The sequence below is a fragment of the Saccopteryx bilineata genome, chromosome 2 (assembly GCF_036850765.1).
Source record: "Saccopteryx bilineata isolate mSacBil1 chromosome 2, mSacBil1_pri_phased_curated, whole genome shotgun sequence".
Lineage (NCBI taxonomy): Eukaryota > Metazoa > Chordata > Mammalia > Chiroptera > Emballonuridae > Saccopteryx > Saccopteryx bilineata.
This window is the reverse complement of record NC_089491.1, coordinates 85,693,272-85,713,096: the sequence shown is the minus strand read 5'-3', so window position 1 is coordinate 85,713,096 and position 19,825 is coordinate 85,693,272. Positions and strand designations below refer to the sequence as shown.

General features: G+C 37.5%; 1 protein-coding gene across 1 annotated transcript; it reads left to right on the top strand.

Moving 5' to 3' along the window:
* Window positions 1–18,929: 18,929 nt before the first annotated feature.
* On the top strand, window positions 18,930–19,521 carry LOC136322258 (partner and localizer of BRCA2-like). Its single transcript, XM_066254367.1, is given in 3 exon segments — window positions 18,930–19,038; window positions 19,041–19,340; window positions 19,343–19,521. Coding segments are annotated over 3 exon segments (588 nt in total).
* The last annotated feature ends 304 nt before the right edge of the window (window positions 19,522–19,825 follow it).

Sequence of the window (19,825 nt, the reverse complement as noted above, 5' to 3'; positions counted from 1 at the left end):
ACTTTCATCCATTATTTCTATTGTCAGTATTTTCTTTTTATTTCTCTTTATTGAATTTATGGGTGTGAGATTGGTTAATAAAATTATATAGGTTTCAAAGGTAAAATTCTATAATATATCATCTGTACATTGTATTGTGTGTTCACCACCCAAAGTCAAATCTCTTTCCATCACCACTTATTTCTTCTTTATTCCCTCCTACCTCTTCTATACCCCTTTTTTGTCAGTAATCACCATATTGTTGTCTGTGAGGGTTTTGGGGAGTTTAAGCCTTTACATTTTTCACCCAGCCCTTCTACTCCCTCCCATCTGACAGCTGTCAGTCTATTCTCTATACCTATGAGTCTGTTTTTATTTTATTTTGCATTGTCTTAAATGTAATTTTATTTATTCTACAATATTTATTGTTTTCTATGTGCTAACTTTCAAGGCATATAGACATAAGAGTGAACAAGATAAACAAAGTCTTTGCCCTTTTGTTCATATTCTATAAGAGCTCATAGTCCATCAGAGCTCACAGTCCATCAAGTTCATTGTCTATCATTATTTGTAATCTATAAGAGTTCATAATTCATCAGAGCTCATAGTCCATCAGGGAAAGAAAGGTTTTATTAAGTGCATTTTTTGCATCTATTGATATGATCATGTAGTTTTTATTCTTCATTTTTTTTATTTAATATATCACATTTATTGATTTGTGGATGTTGCACCAACCTGCTTCCCAAGAATAAATTCCACTTGATCATGGCGCATGATCTTTTTAATGTATTACTGGATCTGGTTTGCTAATATTTTCTTGAAGATTTTAGCATCTGTCATCATCAGGGATATTGGCCTATAATTTTTTTTCCATATGATGTCGTTCTCTGGTTTTGAAATTACGATAATTCTGGTTTTCTTAAATGCATTTAGGAGTCTTCCTTCTTCTCGAATTTTTTGGAATAGCTTGAGAATGATAGATATTAGTTATTTTTTAATATTTTGGGGTGTCAGAGTAATGGCAACATGAGAAATACACTTGGTCTCTCCCCTTGACATTTTAACAAATTAAACAGATATATAACTCAGTGAAGGAACCCCAGCTGGGTTTGCAGGTTTGCCTAAAGTATCCATTGCACAGAATAGACTAAAGGGGAGAAGGGTTGAGAATAAGAGCAGAAGATAAGATGCACTGGCGGTTGGCTCTGGGAGGAGAGAAACTCTGACTGTCAGAGGCAGATAAAACGGTGGGTGCACTGGGCGTGCACCCTGGGCCCCAACTTAAGAAGGGCTCTGCAAAACCCCAACTTTACACTTTTTTCTAAAGACAAGGGGCCCAATATTTTTTTCTGGTCCAGGGGCCTCAACCAACCTTAGTCCACCTCTGTTGACTGTCTGAGTTTTTGTCTGCTAGGGTTCTGGTAAGGTGAGAAAGCTGGAGTAACTGGATCTTCGTCTATGAGGAGGAGTGAAGTGATTGAGGGTAATTTGGAGAAATACTGAACCAAAGTGACAAAGCATGGGGTCACCGCCATTGTTCCCATGGTCTGCCAGCAGCCTGTGCTCAACACAGAGAAAGAGAAAAACAAAGCGTGCCCCCCCAGATCCCACCTCCTTCTCCTTGCAGGTACAGAAAGTGGCAGAGTCATACCCCACAGATAGTTCTACAGGGCTACCACACTGCACACAAAAATTAGGGGATATTTCATAACTTCATATTCATTTTGAAATATCCCCTAATTTTTGTAAACACTGTATTTCCTTTGAAGAACAGAGGTACTCTGTTTCTGTCCCCTGAACTGCAGAAACATGGGGAGAAGCACCCGAAGGCCGGAAATTCCATTGCAAAATGCAAAAGCTTCACATCATACCCCACCCATTATCACAATTACAGCCCCACTTCCATCATCAGGACAGCAGTTTCTCAGCAGAGGCCAGCCTGGGAATTACCAGTACACAGAGCTAAAATTTGTAATCCACCACTACATACCTCCTGGAAACAAATAGAATAACCTCTTGAAAGTTCTTTTGCTTCAGTGTTTGAGGAAAATTTTTCTTTTCTTCAAATTATTTTCTTTAGATTTGTATTGTTATTGTTTTTTTTTTTTTGTTATTGATTTTTTTGGTGCTTTTTGCTTTTATTTTATTTTTAATTATATTTTATTTTTTGTTGTTTTTGTTTGTTTTTTTACTTAATTTTTTAACAATGCCACTGTCAAATGGCCTCATGGCAGAAAAATATGAATACCATGGCTGCCAAAGAAAGACATGGTTCAGAAAGAAAACAAAAAATCTACAGAAAGTATTTCAATCACATGAAAACCTTGGAGTTAAATGATAGAGAATTCAGAATTGAAGTTCTGAAAATATGCAATGAGATGTGAGAAAACATATCAGGTGATAGGCAACTTCCTGAGCTTAGAAAATAAAACAAGTACGTCATCAAGGATATTAAAACTTTAAAAACACAGAGGAAGAACTCAGTACAGAAATTAAAAAATGATCTAGCAAGTTTAGCTAATAAAACAAGCCTGATAAAAGAATCAGTGACAGTGAAGACAGGAAACTAAAGATGATATAGAGGGAAGGGAGAAACTCAAGAATTTTTTAAAAATGAAACAATTCTACAACAATTGTTTGACACTACCAGAAAGAGCAATATAAGAATAATGGGTATTTCAAAACAGAAGAATGGAGAGCCTATTCAAATAACCAATGTGAACTTACCAAACCTCTGAAAAGATCCTCAAATTCAAGAAGCAAACAGAATGCATAGTTACCTCAACCCAAACAAGCATTCTCCAAAGCATCTTGTAGCAAAACTGTCAAAAATCAATGTCAAATTTAAAATCTTCAAGGTAGCTAAGAAAAAAAGAACATAACATTTAAAAAAAAGACCCATCAGGTTATCTTCAGACTTCTTAGCAGAAACTCTACAAGCCAGAAGAGAGTGGACTCAAACATTTAAAGTACTGAAAGAGAATTACCAACCAGAAAGACTATAACCATCAAAGTTATCCTCTGACTATGAAGGAGGAATGAAAAACATTATCAGATGTACAAAAGCTGAGAAAATTTATCACCAGAAAACCCCTACTTCAAGAAATACTCAAGAAGGTTATTTTACCATGTACAAAGAACAAAACAACACAAAACTAAAAGTAAAACTCCTACAAGGTTACAATATAAACAAGGATAATCTATAACAACAAAAACACAAAAGGAGAGAGGATAAAGTTCTGAAGTAGCAGAGGAGGATAGAGTGTAGAAACATTCATAAGAGAAAAGACTCTTATGTATATGAAACTTTTTTCTCAGTAACCTAACAGTAACCACTAGTGAAAAAATGGAAACTGAAATATATAGTTTCAAAAAAAAGAAGAAATAGAGTAAAGAAGCATGAAATGCCATAGAATAAAACCAACTGACAAAAACACAAAGGAAACACAGAACTACCAGAAAACACAATATAAAATGGTTATAGGAAGTCCTCATGTGTCAATAATTACCCTAAATGTAAATGGTCTGGACTTACAAACTAAAGAAGCACAGAGTAGCAGATTAAATTAAATATTAAAACAATAATATGGTGCCTGACCTGTGGTGGCACAGTGAATAAAGAATTGACCTGGAATGCTGAGGTCACTGGTTCAAAACCCTGGGCTTGCCTGGTCAAGGCACATATGGGAGTTGATGCTTTGTCTTCCTCCTCCCTGTTCTTTCTCTCCTCTCTCTCTAATAAAAATGAATAAAAAAAGACCCAACCATATGGTGTTTTGAAGAGACATATCTATGCTGCAGAAACAAAAGTAGACTAAAAGTGGAAGTTTAAAAAATGATTCTCTAAGCAAATACTACCCAAAGAAAAGCAGGTTAGTCATGCTTATATCTGACAATACTGACTTCAAAACAACTAAGGTAAGAAGACACAAAGATGGACATTTTATAATGGTAAAGGGAACATTATATCAAAAAGACATCACACTTCTTAATATATACACATCAAAATATATGACATATGCTAACAGAACAAAAAAATAAAGATACAAAAGATAATCATATTTGAATATCTCAACACATCACAATAATGAGGAAATTAAACAACATACTTCTAAAAAATGACTGGGTCAAGAAGAAATAAAAGCAGAGACCAAAAGATATATACAGAGAAACAACAATGACAACATGACATATCAAAACTTCTGGGATGCAGCAAAAGCAGTAATAAGAGAGAAGTTTATATCATTACAGGACTATATCCAGAAACAAGAGAGCTCCCAAGTAAAAAAGCTAAAATCACATCTTAAGGAACTAGAAAAAGAAAAACAAAGGCAACCCAAAATCATCAGAAGAAAGAGAATAAAAATTAGAGCAGAACTAAATGAATAGAGAACATAAAAACTGTAGAAAAAAATTAAGACTACGAAGAGTTGGTTCTTTTCAATAAAATTGACAAACTCCTGACCATACTCATTAAAGACAAAAGAGAAATGACTCATATCAACAAAATCCAAAATGAATGAGGAAAAATGATCACAGACATCATAGATATACAAAGGATCATACTAGAATGCCATGAAAGCCTATATGCCACCAAATTCAATAATCTAGAAGAAATGGATAAGTTCCTAGAACTATACAGTCTTTCTACCCTGAGTCACAAAGAAGTGGAAAACCTAAATAGACTCAAAGGAGGGAAGAAATAGAAACAACAATTAAAAGCTTCCCCCAAAATAAAAGTCCAGGACCAGATGGCTACACTAGTGAATTCTACCAAACATTCAAAGAAGATATGGTGCCTATCAGCCCTGGCTGCTTGGCTCAGTGGTAGAGTGTTGGGCCAGCATGTGGATGTCCTGGGTTTGATTCCTGGTGAAGAAACACAGGAGAACCTCCCATCGGCTTCTCCACTCCTCCTCCTCTTCTTCTTCTTCTTCTTCTTCTTCTTCTTCTTCTTCTTCTTCTCTCTTTCTCTCTCTCTCTCTCTTCTCCTCTCTTGCAGCCCTGGTTCAATTAAAGTGAGCTGGCCCCAGTTTCTGAGGATGGTTCCATGGACTCCACTTCAGGCACTAAAAAGTGATCTCAATGGGCAGAGCATTGCCCCCTAGTGGGATTGCTGGGTAAATCCCTGTAGGGGCACATGCAGGACTCTGTTTCTGTTTCTCATCCTCTCACTAAAAAAAAAAAAAAAAGATTTGATACCTCTCCCTCTCAAATTCTTCCAAAAAAAACAGAAGAGGCAATACTCCCTAACATGGTTTATGAGGCAAAAATAACCCTGATATCAAAATCTGGCAAGGACAATACAAAAAAATAAACACACACACACACACACACAAAAAAAAAATACAAACCAATACCTCTGATAAGTACAGATGCAAAAATCCTAAACAAAGTACTAGCAAATTAAATACAACAATACATTAAAAAAATAATACATAACAACCAAGTGGGATTCATTCCAGAGCACAACTATGGTTCAACATATCTTAATCAATCAATGCAATACACCACATCAACAAAACAAAAGAAAAAATCATATGATACCATCAAGGCAGAAACGGCATTCCATAAGATACAACATTCACTTATGTTTACAGCACTCAATAAAATGGGCAAAGAACTAAAGTACCTCAATATAATAAAGGTCATATAAGACAAACCATATCATACCAATACCAATACATTTGGTATTGGTCCGCAGAGAAAGAATAAATAATTTACATTATTTCCCTTTTATTTATATTTAAGCCTGCTGAAATGTCCTTTTGAACATGCCACTTGTAAAACTAATTGGTTCTTGTTCTAATAATGTCTAAAGATGGCCACTGGTTGTATTGGTTCTGGGGCCTATTGGGAGGGAGTCTGAAGCACCCTGCCTGTGACTGGACTCAGTTAACCTGTTTGGAGATACAGAACAATTCAGTTTGTGGCAACCTCTGCTGGGTGTGGGTATATATGGGAAGGACTAAGCTGAGCACCAAGTATGGCTGCACTGAACCCCAGAAGTAGACAACTTGAAATCCACCTCTGCCTGCCTATATCTGCCAGCTTTCTGTCAGGCTATCACCAAAAGAGCCTCTGGCAATACTCAAGTTACATGAGGTATGTTCTTAGTGTGTTTACCAGGTAAGGGTGACTGGAATTCACCAAATCTATTCAGATTCAAACTTACATGCCTGTGCTGAGTCTGAGGCTACTAAACAAACATCTTAGGGTATACCACATCCAGCTGCCACCCTCTGAGTGCTACTGCACCTTTGTTGTGGGGTAGGTTCTCAGGGAGTCATCAAGGTGAGGCCAACTGAAGTCAGGCTCAAACTGACCAAGATTTGGCTCCATGAAAAGAAGACTCTGTGCTTTCTTTTTCTTAGAGTAGCACAACTCAGTCATTCCCAGATTCTTCCATTAGCCAATTCTCAGCAGAGTGGAGCCATTGAGAGTAGAGAGAGACAGAGGTACCAATCTGGCTTGGGAAAAAATGGGGAGAGTGGTCCCAGCATCAGAGCAACACAATGCAGCTTGTCGTGGATTCTGCCCAGTCCTTAGCAGGGCAGAGCCACAAGGAGTAAGGAGGGTAGGACTTCTGGGAGCCCAGAGAATGTGGCTAGCAGATCTCCTGTGAGGTAAGGCAACATCTAGGTTTACAAGAAAGTAGGGGGATGGCTCCCAATTTAAAGCTATGCAACTGAGTTACTGATTCCTCATGAGTCTGCCCAGACCTCCACATCCCAGCACAGGCAGCTGACACCTCAGCAGGGCACAAATTCTACAGAGTATGGTGAGAGGAAATCCACAGAATGGAGCTATTGCATTCCCCCAGGCTGATGTTATAATGAGGCAGTGCTCTCTCCAAAGAAAGATGGTGTCTGTGCTGTAGTGATTCAGCAAAGGCTGAGTCCTCTCAGCTCTCTCCCCAAAGCCACAAAACCAAGTCTTTCTTCCCATGACACTGCTTTAGCCTCACTCTACTGGAGCTCAGAGTAAGAGGCTACACATGATATTTTGTGCATTTCTCCTTTAAGAAGGCACATGTGTATCTAAAAGATTCATGTCTTGCCCTGGCAGACAGAATTCATGCAGAATTTTACAGCCAAATGTTATGTGAGCCCCTCTTTCTACCTCTGGAGTTTTGGTGGTCTGTACAGGGGAATGCAGTGTGAAGTTGAGATCACATGCCCCTTAGGGGGAACCTATGCAGCTGAGATATCCCTCTAGAATTTTAGCCACTCAGGGGCTGGCAGGACGGCCAGCCCTTCTTGCATCTACACCCTTCCTACCAATCTCAATATGGCTCCTTCTATGAATCCTTGGTTACAAAACTTTAGTCATCCAGTCTGAAATTGGTTATTTAGGTTGATTGTTCTATATTTCAGTTGTAACTCCAGTTTGGTCCTAGGAGGAGGTGAATATAACATTCACATACTCTGCTGCCATCTTGTTAATATTTTCTTTGCTTTTCTTGCTTTTTCCCTTTTCTAGGTGAATTTTAATATGATTTCATCAAGTTCTAGAAAACATTAATATTTTTTAAAGAAAATTACATCAAACCCTTTAATTAATTTGCAAATCATTGACCTTACATAGTAATCCATGAGATCCTTAATAACAATGATCAGAGACATCCTGCTGTTGTCTGTGCTTAGTGTATTTAAATCTTTATATCTACAAATATTAGCATGAACAGTCAATCCATTTGATCATTGTTTAGCCAAAAAAAAAAAATTGCACCATATCAAAATATGACACATTTAATTTTATATCACTACATCAAGAGTCGTTTCAGATAAGCAATGGTATCAAAAATCTAAATACATTCACTGACTGGAAGAAGCCAAATTTACATATAATTCAATGAAAACAAGAACTTTTTGCCTGACATTCTTTAAAAAGATAGTGAGAGATTTTCTATGAGCACTTTATTTCCAATCCTAATAAAGGTGATCTATTTTCTTAAACCAGAATAGAAAATATTAAAGTAATGGATACAATAGTGTTTTAACTCTGAAAAATTTTAAAGGAAAATAAATCAATCCAGTGAGATTACGCACAAGCAGATAAGATCAAAAATTGCCTGTTCTGCCTTTGTAGCCTCATGATTTGAATTTCTATAAAGCAAGAAAGTGTAGCATATTGACTGAGAGTATCCTGAGAGTAGAGACCTTCTCTTTATTCCATTACAAACTTACAGCCAGAACAAGGCCAAAAAAACTTGGAAGGTGGAGGGACAGAGTGCTACAAAACATCATCATCATAACTTTTAGATCCTAAATATTGGTTTGGAATATTCAAAGTGAAAATACTATAGGCCAAAGCTCACCTTTTGATTGACATATGTATTTTTTATCAGATAACAATGTCTTTAAAATCAAGATCTTTCTCTTACTTACCTTTGTACCACCAGCATTTAACATTAAAAATCTTGAATACACCGAAGTAATGAGAACAACAGTATTGTTCCTAGAAATGAAAGTAATAAATAAATGTATGCATGAGTATATGTTAGTGTATATACATATATATATGTATTTTTATTATATCCCAATATAAAGACACATATGACCAATGTGAGTTTATTCTTCAAAATGTGTGAAAATAATTGGTTTGAAATTAACAAAGTTAGTGACATTTTAAAAGGCCAGTGTTACAGAAAAAGCACATTATTTTTTATTAACTTGCAGAGTGAGCTCTTAACAATTATGTCTGTGAACATAATACCCATACAACTCTAGAAGTCAGAAGTTTTTTAAAACTAGTTAGGGAGCACTAGTTGACCTTTCTCTGTCTTCCTTAGAGAGCACCTTTATTAGCATGTCCTTCAAAAACTGCAAACTGCACAGAGACATGGAAACAGGGCTCTCCTAAAGGGATGTAAATCACAGATATATCTGGCCTTTGGCAGACTTGCCCATAGATTGTTCTTTGGATAAGTCTTCTTTTTTGGCAACTCTAGAAAGCAAAGTAATAGATAGATAGATGATAGATAATAGATAGATGATAGATAGATATTTGTACTTTTATCTTGCTATTTTAAAAAATGCCCATGTTCAAGGAAACACAAAAATGTTAACATTAAAATTACTGAAGCAGGGGCCCAGAAGATGGAAGAAATGATATGGCTTGTGAGAAATGTGTGCAAGGTATCAGTGCAAGTTACCATTTGTGCATTCTCTAGTACATCTCTAGTACATTTTTCTGATGAACCAAAGGTGTCTGTTTAGAACAATAATTGGTTTGGAAAGTAAAGTATCAGGAAAGAAGAAAAAGAAAGAAAGAAAGAAAGAAAGAAAGAAAGAAAGAAAGAAAGAAAGAAAGAAAGAAAGAAAGAAAGAAAGAAAGAAAGAAAGAGAACAGGGAGGGAGGAAGGGAGGGAGGGAGGGAGGGAGGGAGGGAGGGAGGGAGGGAGGGAGGGAGGGAGGGAGGGAGGGAGGGAGGAAAGAGAAAAAAATCTAAAGGATGCCTATTTCATGATGGAACATCTCCCAGAAATATAGCCTCTGTTGTAATTATGTTTTTAACTAGCCATGGAAAAGCTCTTCGTTGAAGAGAAAATGCAATAGGCACTGAGTAGACATGCTTTTCTACATAATCAAGAAGCATTGTTGTTTTCATAATGCCTATCAAGTTATGTTATAAAATATGAGGGAATCTCCTTTCTTCTTTTATATTGTCATCATCACACAAGAGAAATAACACTACTTATTAAGTTCAGGTACTGGGAGTGATACTGGGTTCAAGAGTGAAGGTCAGAGAATAGTAAGAAGAACTTTGAAAAGAAAATATATCCAGCATCTCTGTGAAGAAATCACTGTATATGTCTTTTGTAACTTCTCTATCCTCTTCAAGAGTATGGTAGAATGTTTTTGTTCTAATCTCCTTAAAAAGCAAGAGTACAAAAATGTTATTTAAAAAACATATCCTGTGTCTCAAATAAACTTTAAAAAGTATAAATTGGTGAAAATGTGGTACATGTGGAAGGACAGTTATTGAGGACACAAATGTACGAATAACAAGTCGTATCTGTCTCAGGCCATAGTCTCATTTGTTTTCCAGTAAGAAAAGAGAACATAGAATAAAAAAAAAACATTAAAAAATGTATTATACTCTTAGCTCATGCCATATCCATTCCAGGAGGGAAATAGTGGTAAAAAATAAAAACAATAAATCTTCTAGAAAATAATGCAAGTGAATATCTGCTAGATGATTTGGGGGTTAGGAAATATTTCCTAAACAAAGAACAAAAGGTACTAACCAAACAAAAAAATTAATAAATTGTACTACATTAAAATTAAGGACTTTTTGCCTGACCTGTGGCAGCATAGTAAATAAAGTATCGACATAAATAAATTTTTAAAAATAGTTTCTTTAAAAAATTAAGGATTTCTTTTCATTAAAAAATATTATTTAAAAAGTGAGCCAATTTTACAAGAAATGTTAAAGAAGCTTCTTTAAGAAAAAGGAAAGGAAAAAAAGAGGAACATAGTTATGAAAATTTACATTTTAATAAGTATGTACCTATCAATAAAAATAAATTCATAGAGTGAAAAATCAAGCCAAAGACTGGGAGATAATATTTGCAGCACATATAATCAACAGAAGCCTATTATAGAGAACAAATAAAGAAATCCAAAATAAGAAAAGGCCAGAACTCAATCAAAAAGATGAACAAGAAGCTATAGACAAGAATTTTATGAAAGAAGATATCAGGGAATTTCAAGATGGTGATGGAGTAGGCAGGTCGTCCAACTGCCACCTCCCAGTGCCAAATTGAATTATAACTAAATTTAAGAACAACCATTTTGTAAAAACCAATTTTGTACTAAATGAAGAAGAGTCCATTATCAAAGATCACAGAAGCCACATTGAGACTGGTAGGAAAGGTAGAGACATAAAAAGGGCTACCCCCACACCTAGGAGTGGCAAGGAGGAGGGAGAGGAATTCTCACTGTGGGGAGGTTTTCCCTAAGAGAGGAGGGTCCTAAGCCCCAGGCCATACACATCTTAGAGCCCCAGAGTCTAGAAGAGGCGCCCACACAGCATTTGGTGGTGAAAAGAGCTGAGGTTTCTGTCGGCAAAAAAGAGATGGGAGTTCTCAATGACACAGATTCTACCTTAAAGGTTCCACACAAAAAAATTGGTGGCCCAGGGAGAGACACTGTGAGAGAGAGCTACCAGAATCCCTGTGCTGAGTTATTCTCTAATACTGCAGTCTCCATCTGTCTTGGGTGGAGCAGTTCCCTCCATATGACGTCCTGTGGGAAAGCAGTGGCTCCATCCTCAGGAATCTCTTCTGCTTCACCCTATGGAGACTGGGCCTTGCTGAGAAGTAAACCAGAAAGCAAGGGGTGCACCTGTGACTCAGATTTCTGGTGCTGAGGCCAGAATTTTCGCCTGCATGCTCCCGTGCCTATGACTAGTGCTTCTGCCTCATGGGAGACTCAGTAGAAACTGTCTGGACTGTGGGAAAACCACATCTCTGGATCTTAGAGGCCACACCTTACTGAGGTCTGTGAAAAAAGTCAGGTCAGGCAAATGGGTCTGAGGAGTTGGGACAACACCCACCACCTTTTCTAAACCCTGCATGGCCCAGGTTCTGGACTTTACTAAAAGTCTCTTTTTCAGTGGCCAAGCCCCTCAAAGAGCCATGAGACAGAGACAGTGAAGCCTACTTTCAGGGAACCCTGAGCTTTTTGCTGACTTGCTCCCAGGCCCTCTATAGGTAAAAGCCAGCCAAGGTTTGTGGTTTGGTATTTGCATGTGCATCTGGTCCCAGCAGAAGCAGCCACAAACTCTGGTTTGTTTGTCGTTCCAAGAATATTGCAGAAGGCCAGTCACAAGCAGTGTCCTGCACTGGTCTGCACCAGACTCCCTCCAGGGAAGCCAAGGGCCAGTACATCCAGTGACTAGCTACACAGATCATTGGTTCTGGAATCAACAACCCTTGTTGGTGGCAAGTCCTATAGGAATGCTCATTGGACACTGGGCCCAGCTAAAGTGAGTTCAGCTATTTGTGGTGAGCACTTGTACAGAGAGAGTCTTGCACACACATTGGAGAGGGTGAAGCTTCAAAGTTAGCCAGCCTGAGTCCCAGATATCCCGCCCCACAGGGCTAGGTTTCATGGAGGGAAAGGAGAAAGGCTTGGGGCATAGTCATTGAAGGTGTGGGTTCCCTGGAGTTTATTGCTGGGCCTGGTCAAGGGGCTTAGCCACTTTCTGGAAACACAGTCAGTCTCAGAACAAATCTCTCTTGATCCTCTTCTGTGAGACCAGGTGCTTCCCAAATAGAATTTCTGCAGAGGGGACTGTGGGCCCCATCCAATCTAAACCTGCTGCTTACCTCACTGGGGAAAGATATAATGGAGTACCCGGCAGTTTCTGAGGAATTAAGCTCTGGAGTAGGGGTCACTTTCCATGACTGAGCTCCTGACCAAGAGATCCCTGGAGTAGGGTGGTCCCTCTAATGTTGTATCTCTAACCTAAGCTGCCCTAAACTACCAAGCTTGCAACCTGCAGAGAGGTTGTTGGGGTGAAGCCAGTCTGAACCCACTTTAAAGTCTTTCTTCAGAAGACTCTATGGGAAGATCAGGCAACTGCAAGATAAGGTAGAGCAACTGAAAAGTGGAGGCAAATTTTACAGAGCTTGGATTCCTTTATGGAGCTTTAAGCTACTTTTAGCTTTAAGCAGAAGGAAGCCAATCCTTATACACAGGTTGGACCCTACCACACTACCCAGGTACAGAAAAAGTAAACAGAAACAGAAAACAGAGCCGTAGCACCAGATAGGTAGCCCATGGCAGGTTACAAACAACTGATAATGCTGACCCATACCTGAAACCTGCCCAAGAGACCCCAGAACCAACACAACTAGTAGTGGGTAGCAGTCTGCATCAATGCTAGACCCATCTAGCTACACAAGCAGCATGCTCAAAGGAGGAGTCCAGCAGGCACCAGATACTGCAGAGAACAAATATACCCAACAAGACAGACATTGCACAGCATCTAATACATGTGATCAAGGTTGACTCATAGAGCCAGCAAGCCTGAAGTGAAAGTTCCACCCATGAAAAGAACAACTACCTTCATGACTCACATACAACAGGTAGGTAAATATAACTCAAGAAGCATTCTTAGAACAAGGAACTCGGTGGCCCAAAGGTCAGTACCATGAGGCTATCTTCCTCATAAAGACACCACAACAAATTTGAAAGTCAGAGCAGAGCTACTTAATACACAGACAAAATGGGCAGACAAACAAATATAAAACATAAAAATTAACAAGAGAAAACACCAGAAAAAGAACTAAATGAAATGCAAATAACCAAACAACCAGATGCAAAGTTGAAAATAATGGTAACTAGAATGCTCAAGGGCTTTAGAAGAACTAAAGATGGTCACAGTTAACTCTTGAAAAAAGAGACAGTAACTATTAAAAAGGACATGGAAATTGTAAAAATGAACCAGTGAGAAATAACAAATACAATATCTAAAATGAAGACTGCACTAGAAGAAATCAACAGCAAGCTGCATGAAGTGGAGAATTGAATTAGCAATTTAGAGCATAAGATAAACGTAAGCACAAGAACAGAGCAGGAAAAAGAAAAGAGGCACAAAAAAGCCTGACCAGGTGGCAGTGCAGTGGATAGAGCGTTGAACTGAGACATGGAGGACCCAGGTTTGAAACCCTGAGGTTGCCAGCTTGAACGTGGGCTCATCTGGTTTGAGCAAGGCTCAACAGCCTCAGCCCAAGGTTATAGGCCTGAGCAAGGGGTCACTCAGTCTGCTATAGAGCCCCCGGTCAAGACACATATGAGAAAATAATCAATAAACAACTAAGGTGCTGCAATGAAGATTTGATGTTTTTCATCTCTCTCTCTCTTCCTGTCTTTCCCTTTCTCTGTCTCTCTCTGTTTCTGTCACAAAAAAAGAAGAGACATGAAAAGATGGAAGAAACTCTAAGAGACCTCTGTGACAACATGAAAAGAAATGTCAGCATTATAGGGGTTCCTGAAGCAGAAGAGAAAGAACAGGGATAGAGACCTTGTTTGAAGAAATCATAGCCAAAAGTTTTTCTAAACTATTGAAGAAAAAAGTCATACAGTTCAAGAAGCACAGAGAGTCCCATTATAGATGAATCCAAAGAGGATCACACCATGACACATCATAATTAAAATACCAAAGTTAGGAGACAAAGCAAGAATACTAAAAGCTGCAAAATAAAAGCAGTTAATTACCTACAGAGAATCCCCCATAAGGATGATATCAGACTTCTAAACAGAAACTCTTCAGGCCAGAAAGGAATGGCAAGAAATATTCAGTGATGCAAAACAAGAACTCCCAACCAAATGTACTCTATCTAGCAAATCTATCATTCAAAATTGAAAGAGAAATAAAGAGCTTCACAGACAAAAAAAAAAAAAAAAAAAAGCCCAAGGAATTCATTACAACCAAACCAGTATTGCAAGAAATGGTACAGTATCTGCTATAAAAAAAAAGAAAGAAAGAAAGAAAAAGAACAGGAAAAAAGAAATCGAGAGAAAGATGATTGTAGTTTAAAAAATAAAATGGCAATAAATAAGTACATATCAATAACCTTAACTGTAAATGGACTAAGTGCTCCAATCAAAAGACATAGGGTAGCTATATGGACAACAAAACAAAGACCCATATATATGCTGTCTACAAGAGACTCACCTCAGAATGAAAGACACACATAGACTAAAAATGAAGAGAGAGAAAAAATATTTCATGAAAATAAAAATGAAAAAAAAAAAGCTGGCATAGCAATACTTATATCTAACAAAAGAGCCTTTAAAAAAAATCCTACCAAAAAAAAGAAGAAAAAAAAAGAGCCTTAGAAAATAAAGCTAGCCTGACCAGGTGGTGGCACAATGGATAGAGCGTCGGACTGAGATGCGGAGGACCCAGGTTTGAGACCCCAAGGTCGCCAGCTTGAGCACGGGCTCATCTGGCATGAGCAAAAAGCTCACCAGCTTGGACCCAAGGCCTCTGGTTCAAGCAAGGGGTTATTCAGTCTATAGGCCCACGGTCAAGACACATATAAGAAAGCAATCAATGAACAACTAAGATGTCACAACAAAAAACTGATGATTGATGCTTCTCATCTCTCTCTGTTCCTGTCTGTCTGTCCCTATATATCCCTCTATCTGACTCTCTCTCTGTCCTAGTGAAATAAAAATAAATAAATAAACAAACAAATAATAAAATTTTTAAAAAAGCTAGAGTAAGGGGCAACAAAGGTCACCACATAAGGATAAAGGGAGCAATCCAAAAAATAGAATATAAGCATTATATTTATGCACCCAATATAATAGCACCTAAATATATAAAGCAGATTTTGATGAACATAAAGGGTGAAACCAACAGCAATACAATAATAGCAAAGGATTTTAACACCCCACTTATACCAATGGATAGATTCTTCAGACAGAAAATTAACTAGGAGGCAGTAGCCTTAAATGACATACTTGATCAACTGGATTTAATTGATATCTTCAGAATATTTCACCCCAGAGCAGCAGAATATGCTTTTCAAGTGTTCATTCTATAATATATTTCTAGGATAGACCACATGTTATAACACAAACCAAATCTCAATACATTTAAGAAAATTAATTCATAACAAGCATCTTCTCTAATGACATTGGCATGAAACTAGAAATCAACTACAATAGAAAAACTAAAACCATTCAAATACTTGGAGGCTAAATAGTATGTTATTAAATAACAAATGAGTTAACAATGATATCCATGAAGAAATTAAAAAATTTTCTTGAAACAAATTAAAATGAACATACAACATTCCAAAATCTATAGAACACACACACACAAAAAAAACAGTCCTGAAAAGGAAGTTCATAGCATTACAGGCATACCTTAAGAAGCAAGAAAAAGCTCAAATAAACAGTCTAACTCTGCACCTAAAAGAACTGGAAAAAGAACAATAATAAAGCCCAGAGGAAGTAGAAAGAAGGAAATAAGAAAGATCAGAGCAGAAATAAATGACATAGAGGCTAAAAAAACTATACAAATCAATAAAACCAAGAGCTGTTTTGATGAAAAGGTAAACAAGCTTGAATAACCTTTAAACAGACTCATCAAGAAAAAAAAGAAAGAGGACACAAATGAATAAATTTGGAAATGAAAGAGGAGCATTAACAACAGACATCACAGGAATACAAAGGAGTGTGAGAAAATACTATGAAGATTCATATGCAACAAAATTGTACAACCCAGGAAAAATGGATAAATTCCTACAAACATACATTCTTCTAAGATTGAATCTGGAAGAATCAGAAAACCCAAGTAGACTGATTACAACAAATGAAGTTAAAACACATCAAAAACTCCTAGCAAACAATAGTCCTGGACTGGATGATTTCACAAGCAAATTTTACCAAACATTCAAAGAAGAACCAAGAGAGAAGACTTCTAAGCTCACTTTACAAAATAAACATTATCTTAATTCCACAACCAGGTAAAGACACTACAAAGAAAGGAAACTATACACCAATAATCCTGATGAACATAGATGCTAAAATTATCAACAAGATATTAGCAAACCAGATCTACCAATACATTAAAAAGATTATACATCATCATCGAGTGGGGTTTATCCCAGGGAGGTAAGCCTGGTACAGTATTCACAGATCAGTAAACATGATTCATTATATAAACAACATAAAGGCTTAAAATCACATGATCATATCAACAGATGTAGAAAAAGCATTTGATAAAATCCAAGACTCATATATGTTCAAAACTCTGAGCAAAGTGGGAATACAGAAAACATACCTCAACATAATAAAGGCCATATATGACAAAACAACAGCCAACATCACACTCAATGGGAAATAATTAAAAGCAATCCCCTTAAATCAGGAACAATGCAGAGGTGCCCTCTTTACCACTCTTATTCAACATAGTTCTTGAAGTCCTAGCCACTGCAATCAGACAAAAAGAATAAATAAAAGACATCCAAAATGGAAAAGAAGTAAAACTGGCATTATTTGCTGATGACAAGATACTGTAAATAGAAAACTCTAAGTCTCAGCCAAAAACTCATAGATCTGATAAATAAATTTGGCAAGGTGGGAAGATATAAAATTAATATTTAGAAATCAGCAGCATTTTTAAACACAAAAAATAAACTGTCAGAAAAAGAAATTAAAGAAATAATCCCTTTCACTATTGCAACAAAAAAATAAAAATAAAGTACCTATAAATAAGTTTAACCAAGGAGGTAAAAACTTTTACCTGGAAAATAATAGGACATTGAAAATAAAAATAAAAAAACTGAGGAAGATATAAACAAGTGGAAGCACATGCCATATTCATGGGATAGGACAAATTAACATCATTAAAATGTCCATAATACTCAAAGTAATCTGTAGATTCAATGCAATTTCATTTAAAATACTTCACATGGCATACTTCACAGATCTAGAACAAATACTCCAAAAAATATATAGAACCAAAAAAGAACATGAATAGTCTTACAAATCTTGAAAATGAAAAACAGCATGACCAGGTGATGGTTCAGTGGATAGAACATTGAACTGGGACACAGAGGACCCAGGTTCAAAACCCCAAGGTCCCCGGCTTGAGTGCGGGCTCACCAGCTTGAGCACAGGATCACTGGCTTGAGCCCAAATGTCACTGGCTTGAAGCCCAAGGTTGCTGGTTTGAGCCCAAGGCTGCTGGCTTAAGTAAGGGGTCACTCTTTCTGCTGGAGCCCCCTAGTCAAGGCACATATGAGGAAGCAATCAATGAATAACTGAGGTGCTGCAATGAAGAACTGATGCTTCTCATCTCTTTCCCTTTCTGTCTGTCCTTATCTGTCCCTCTCTCTACTTCTCTCTCTATCTCTGTCACACACACAAATAAAGAACAAAGTGGAAGATATCAAACCTCCTGAATATCAAACTATACTTCAAGGCCATCATAATGAAAACAATGCTAGCCTGGTCCTGGCATAAAAGCAGGCATACAGACCAATGGAACTGAACATAAAACCCAGAAATAAACACATGCCTTTAAGATCAATTGATATTTGATAAAGGAGGCAAATGTATACAGTGGAGTAAAGACAGTCTCTAATAAATGTTGTTGGAATAACTGGACAGGTACATGCAAAAAAATAAAACTAGACTTCCAAGTTAAACCATTCACAAAAAGAAACTCAAAATGGATAAAAACTTAAATGTAAGTCATGAAACTATAAAAATATTGGAAGAAAACAAGCAGTAAACTCTCCAATATTCCTCATAGCAATATTTTTGCCTGTATATCTCCATGGCCAAGTGAAATAAAGGACAAAATAAACAAATGGGGCTATATAACTAAAAAACTTTTGCACAGCAAAAGACAGCATTAACAGAATAAAATGACAACTCACTCAATAGGAGAATATATTTGCTGATAGATCTGATAAGGGGTTAATAACCAAAATTTATATAGAACTTCTAAAACTCAACATTAGGAAGGTAAACAATCCAATTTTAAAATGGGCAAAAGACTTTCAAAGAGGACATACAAATGGTCAATAGGCATATGAAAAAAATGTTCAATGTCAGTAATCATCAGAGCAATGCAATTTAAAACCACAATGAGATAACCACCTCATACCTGTCAGAATGGCACTCATAAACAAATCAACAAATAGCAAGTGGTGGCAAGGGTGTGGAGAAAAGGAAACCCTCCTGCACTGCTGGTGGAAATGCAAACTTGTGCAGCCAGTCTGGAAAACAGTATGGCATTTCCTCAAAAAATTAAAAATGGAACTGCATTATGACCCAGCTGTCCCACTTCTAGGAATATATCCTAAGAATCCCAAAACACTAATTCAAAAGAAGATATATACCCCCGTGTTTATTGCGGTATTGTTTACAAAAACCAAGATCTGGAAACAGCCCAAATAACTGATGGTGAAAATGTGGATTAAAAAAGCTATGCTACACAGAAGCAAAGAAAAACAGTTTCTGATGCCCCCTGAAGAGACGGTACTAACTTTTGCTAAGGTTCAAGGGATGCAGGAAGCTCTGCTGGTACCACGATAACGAACAACATTGTCATTTGGAATTTAAAAACTGGTCAGCTCCTGAAAAAGATGCACATTGGGGACTCCTACCAAGCGACCGTCTGTCACAGAGCCTACTCCGAAATGGGGCTCCTTTTTGTTGTCCTGAGTCATCCCTGCACCAAAGAGTGGGAGCTGTGGGGAAGCCCCATGTTCCAGCTCATCGTGATCAACCCGACGACTGCCCTGAGCATGGGCGTGACGCTCTACTGCCTTCCTCACGGGCAGGCTGCCAGGCTCCTGGAAGGTGACGTGAAGGGTCACTTTGAGCAGCAGGGCTGTCGTCTGGGACAACTGCCGTGTGGGACTTACTCCTCGGTCACTGCACTGCGGTCCTCCCGCCCGTCTCTGACCAGCACTGGTCTTTTGTTAAATGGTCAGGGACAGATTCTCATCTGCTGGCTGGACAAAAAGATGGAAACATATTTGTATATTTAATCAGTTAGGGTAAGGAGAAAACTGTGCTGGATATCTTGAGCCACCTAGGACTTTAAATTGTAACTACAAGGAAAGTGTTTGAATGATCATTCAAAGTAATTACTTGTATTCTTTCTGACACGTTTTATTCTGATGGCGGTGGCTCTGCTGGTCTTAATGCTCGTTTATTCTTTGAGGGAAAGGACTCATTTGCCCATTTGCTTTGAAAAGTGTACGTAAAGCTTCAGATGTTAATAAGTTATTTTTTTGGTTTTTTGTTTTGTTTTGTTTTTTTGCACATTCTCTCTCCCCTGAGCACAGCCACACATTTCT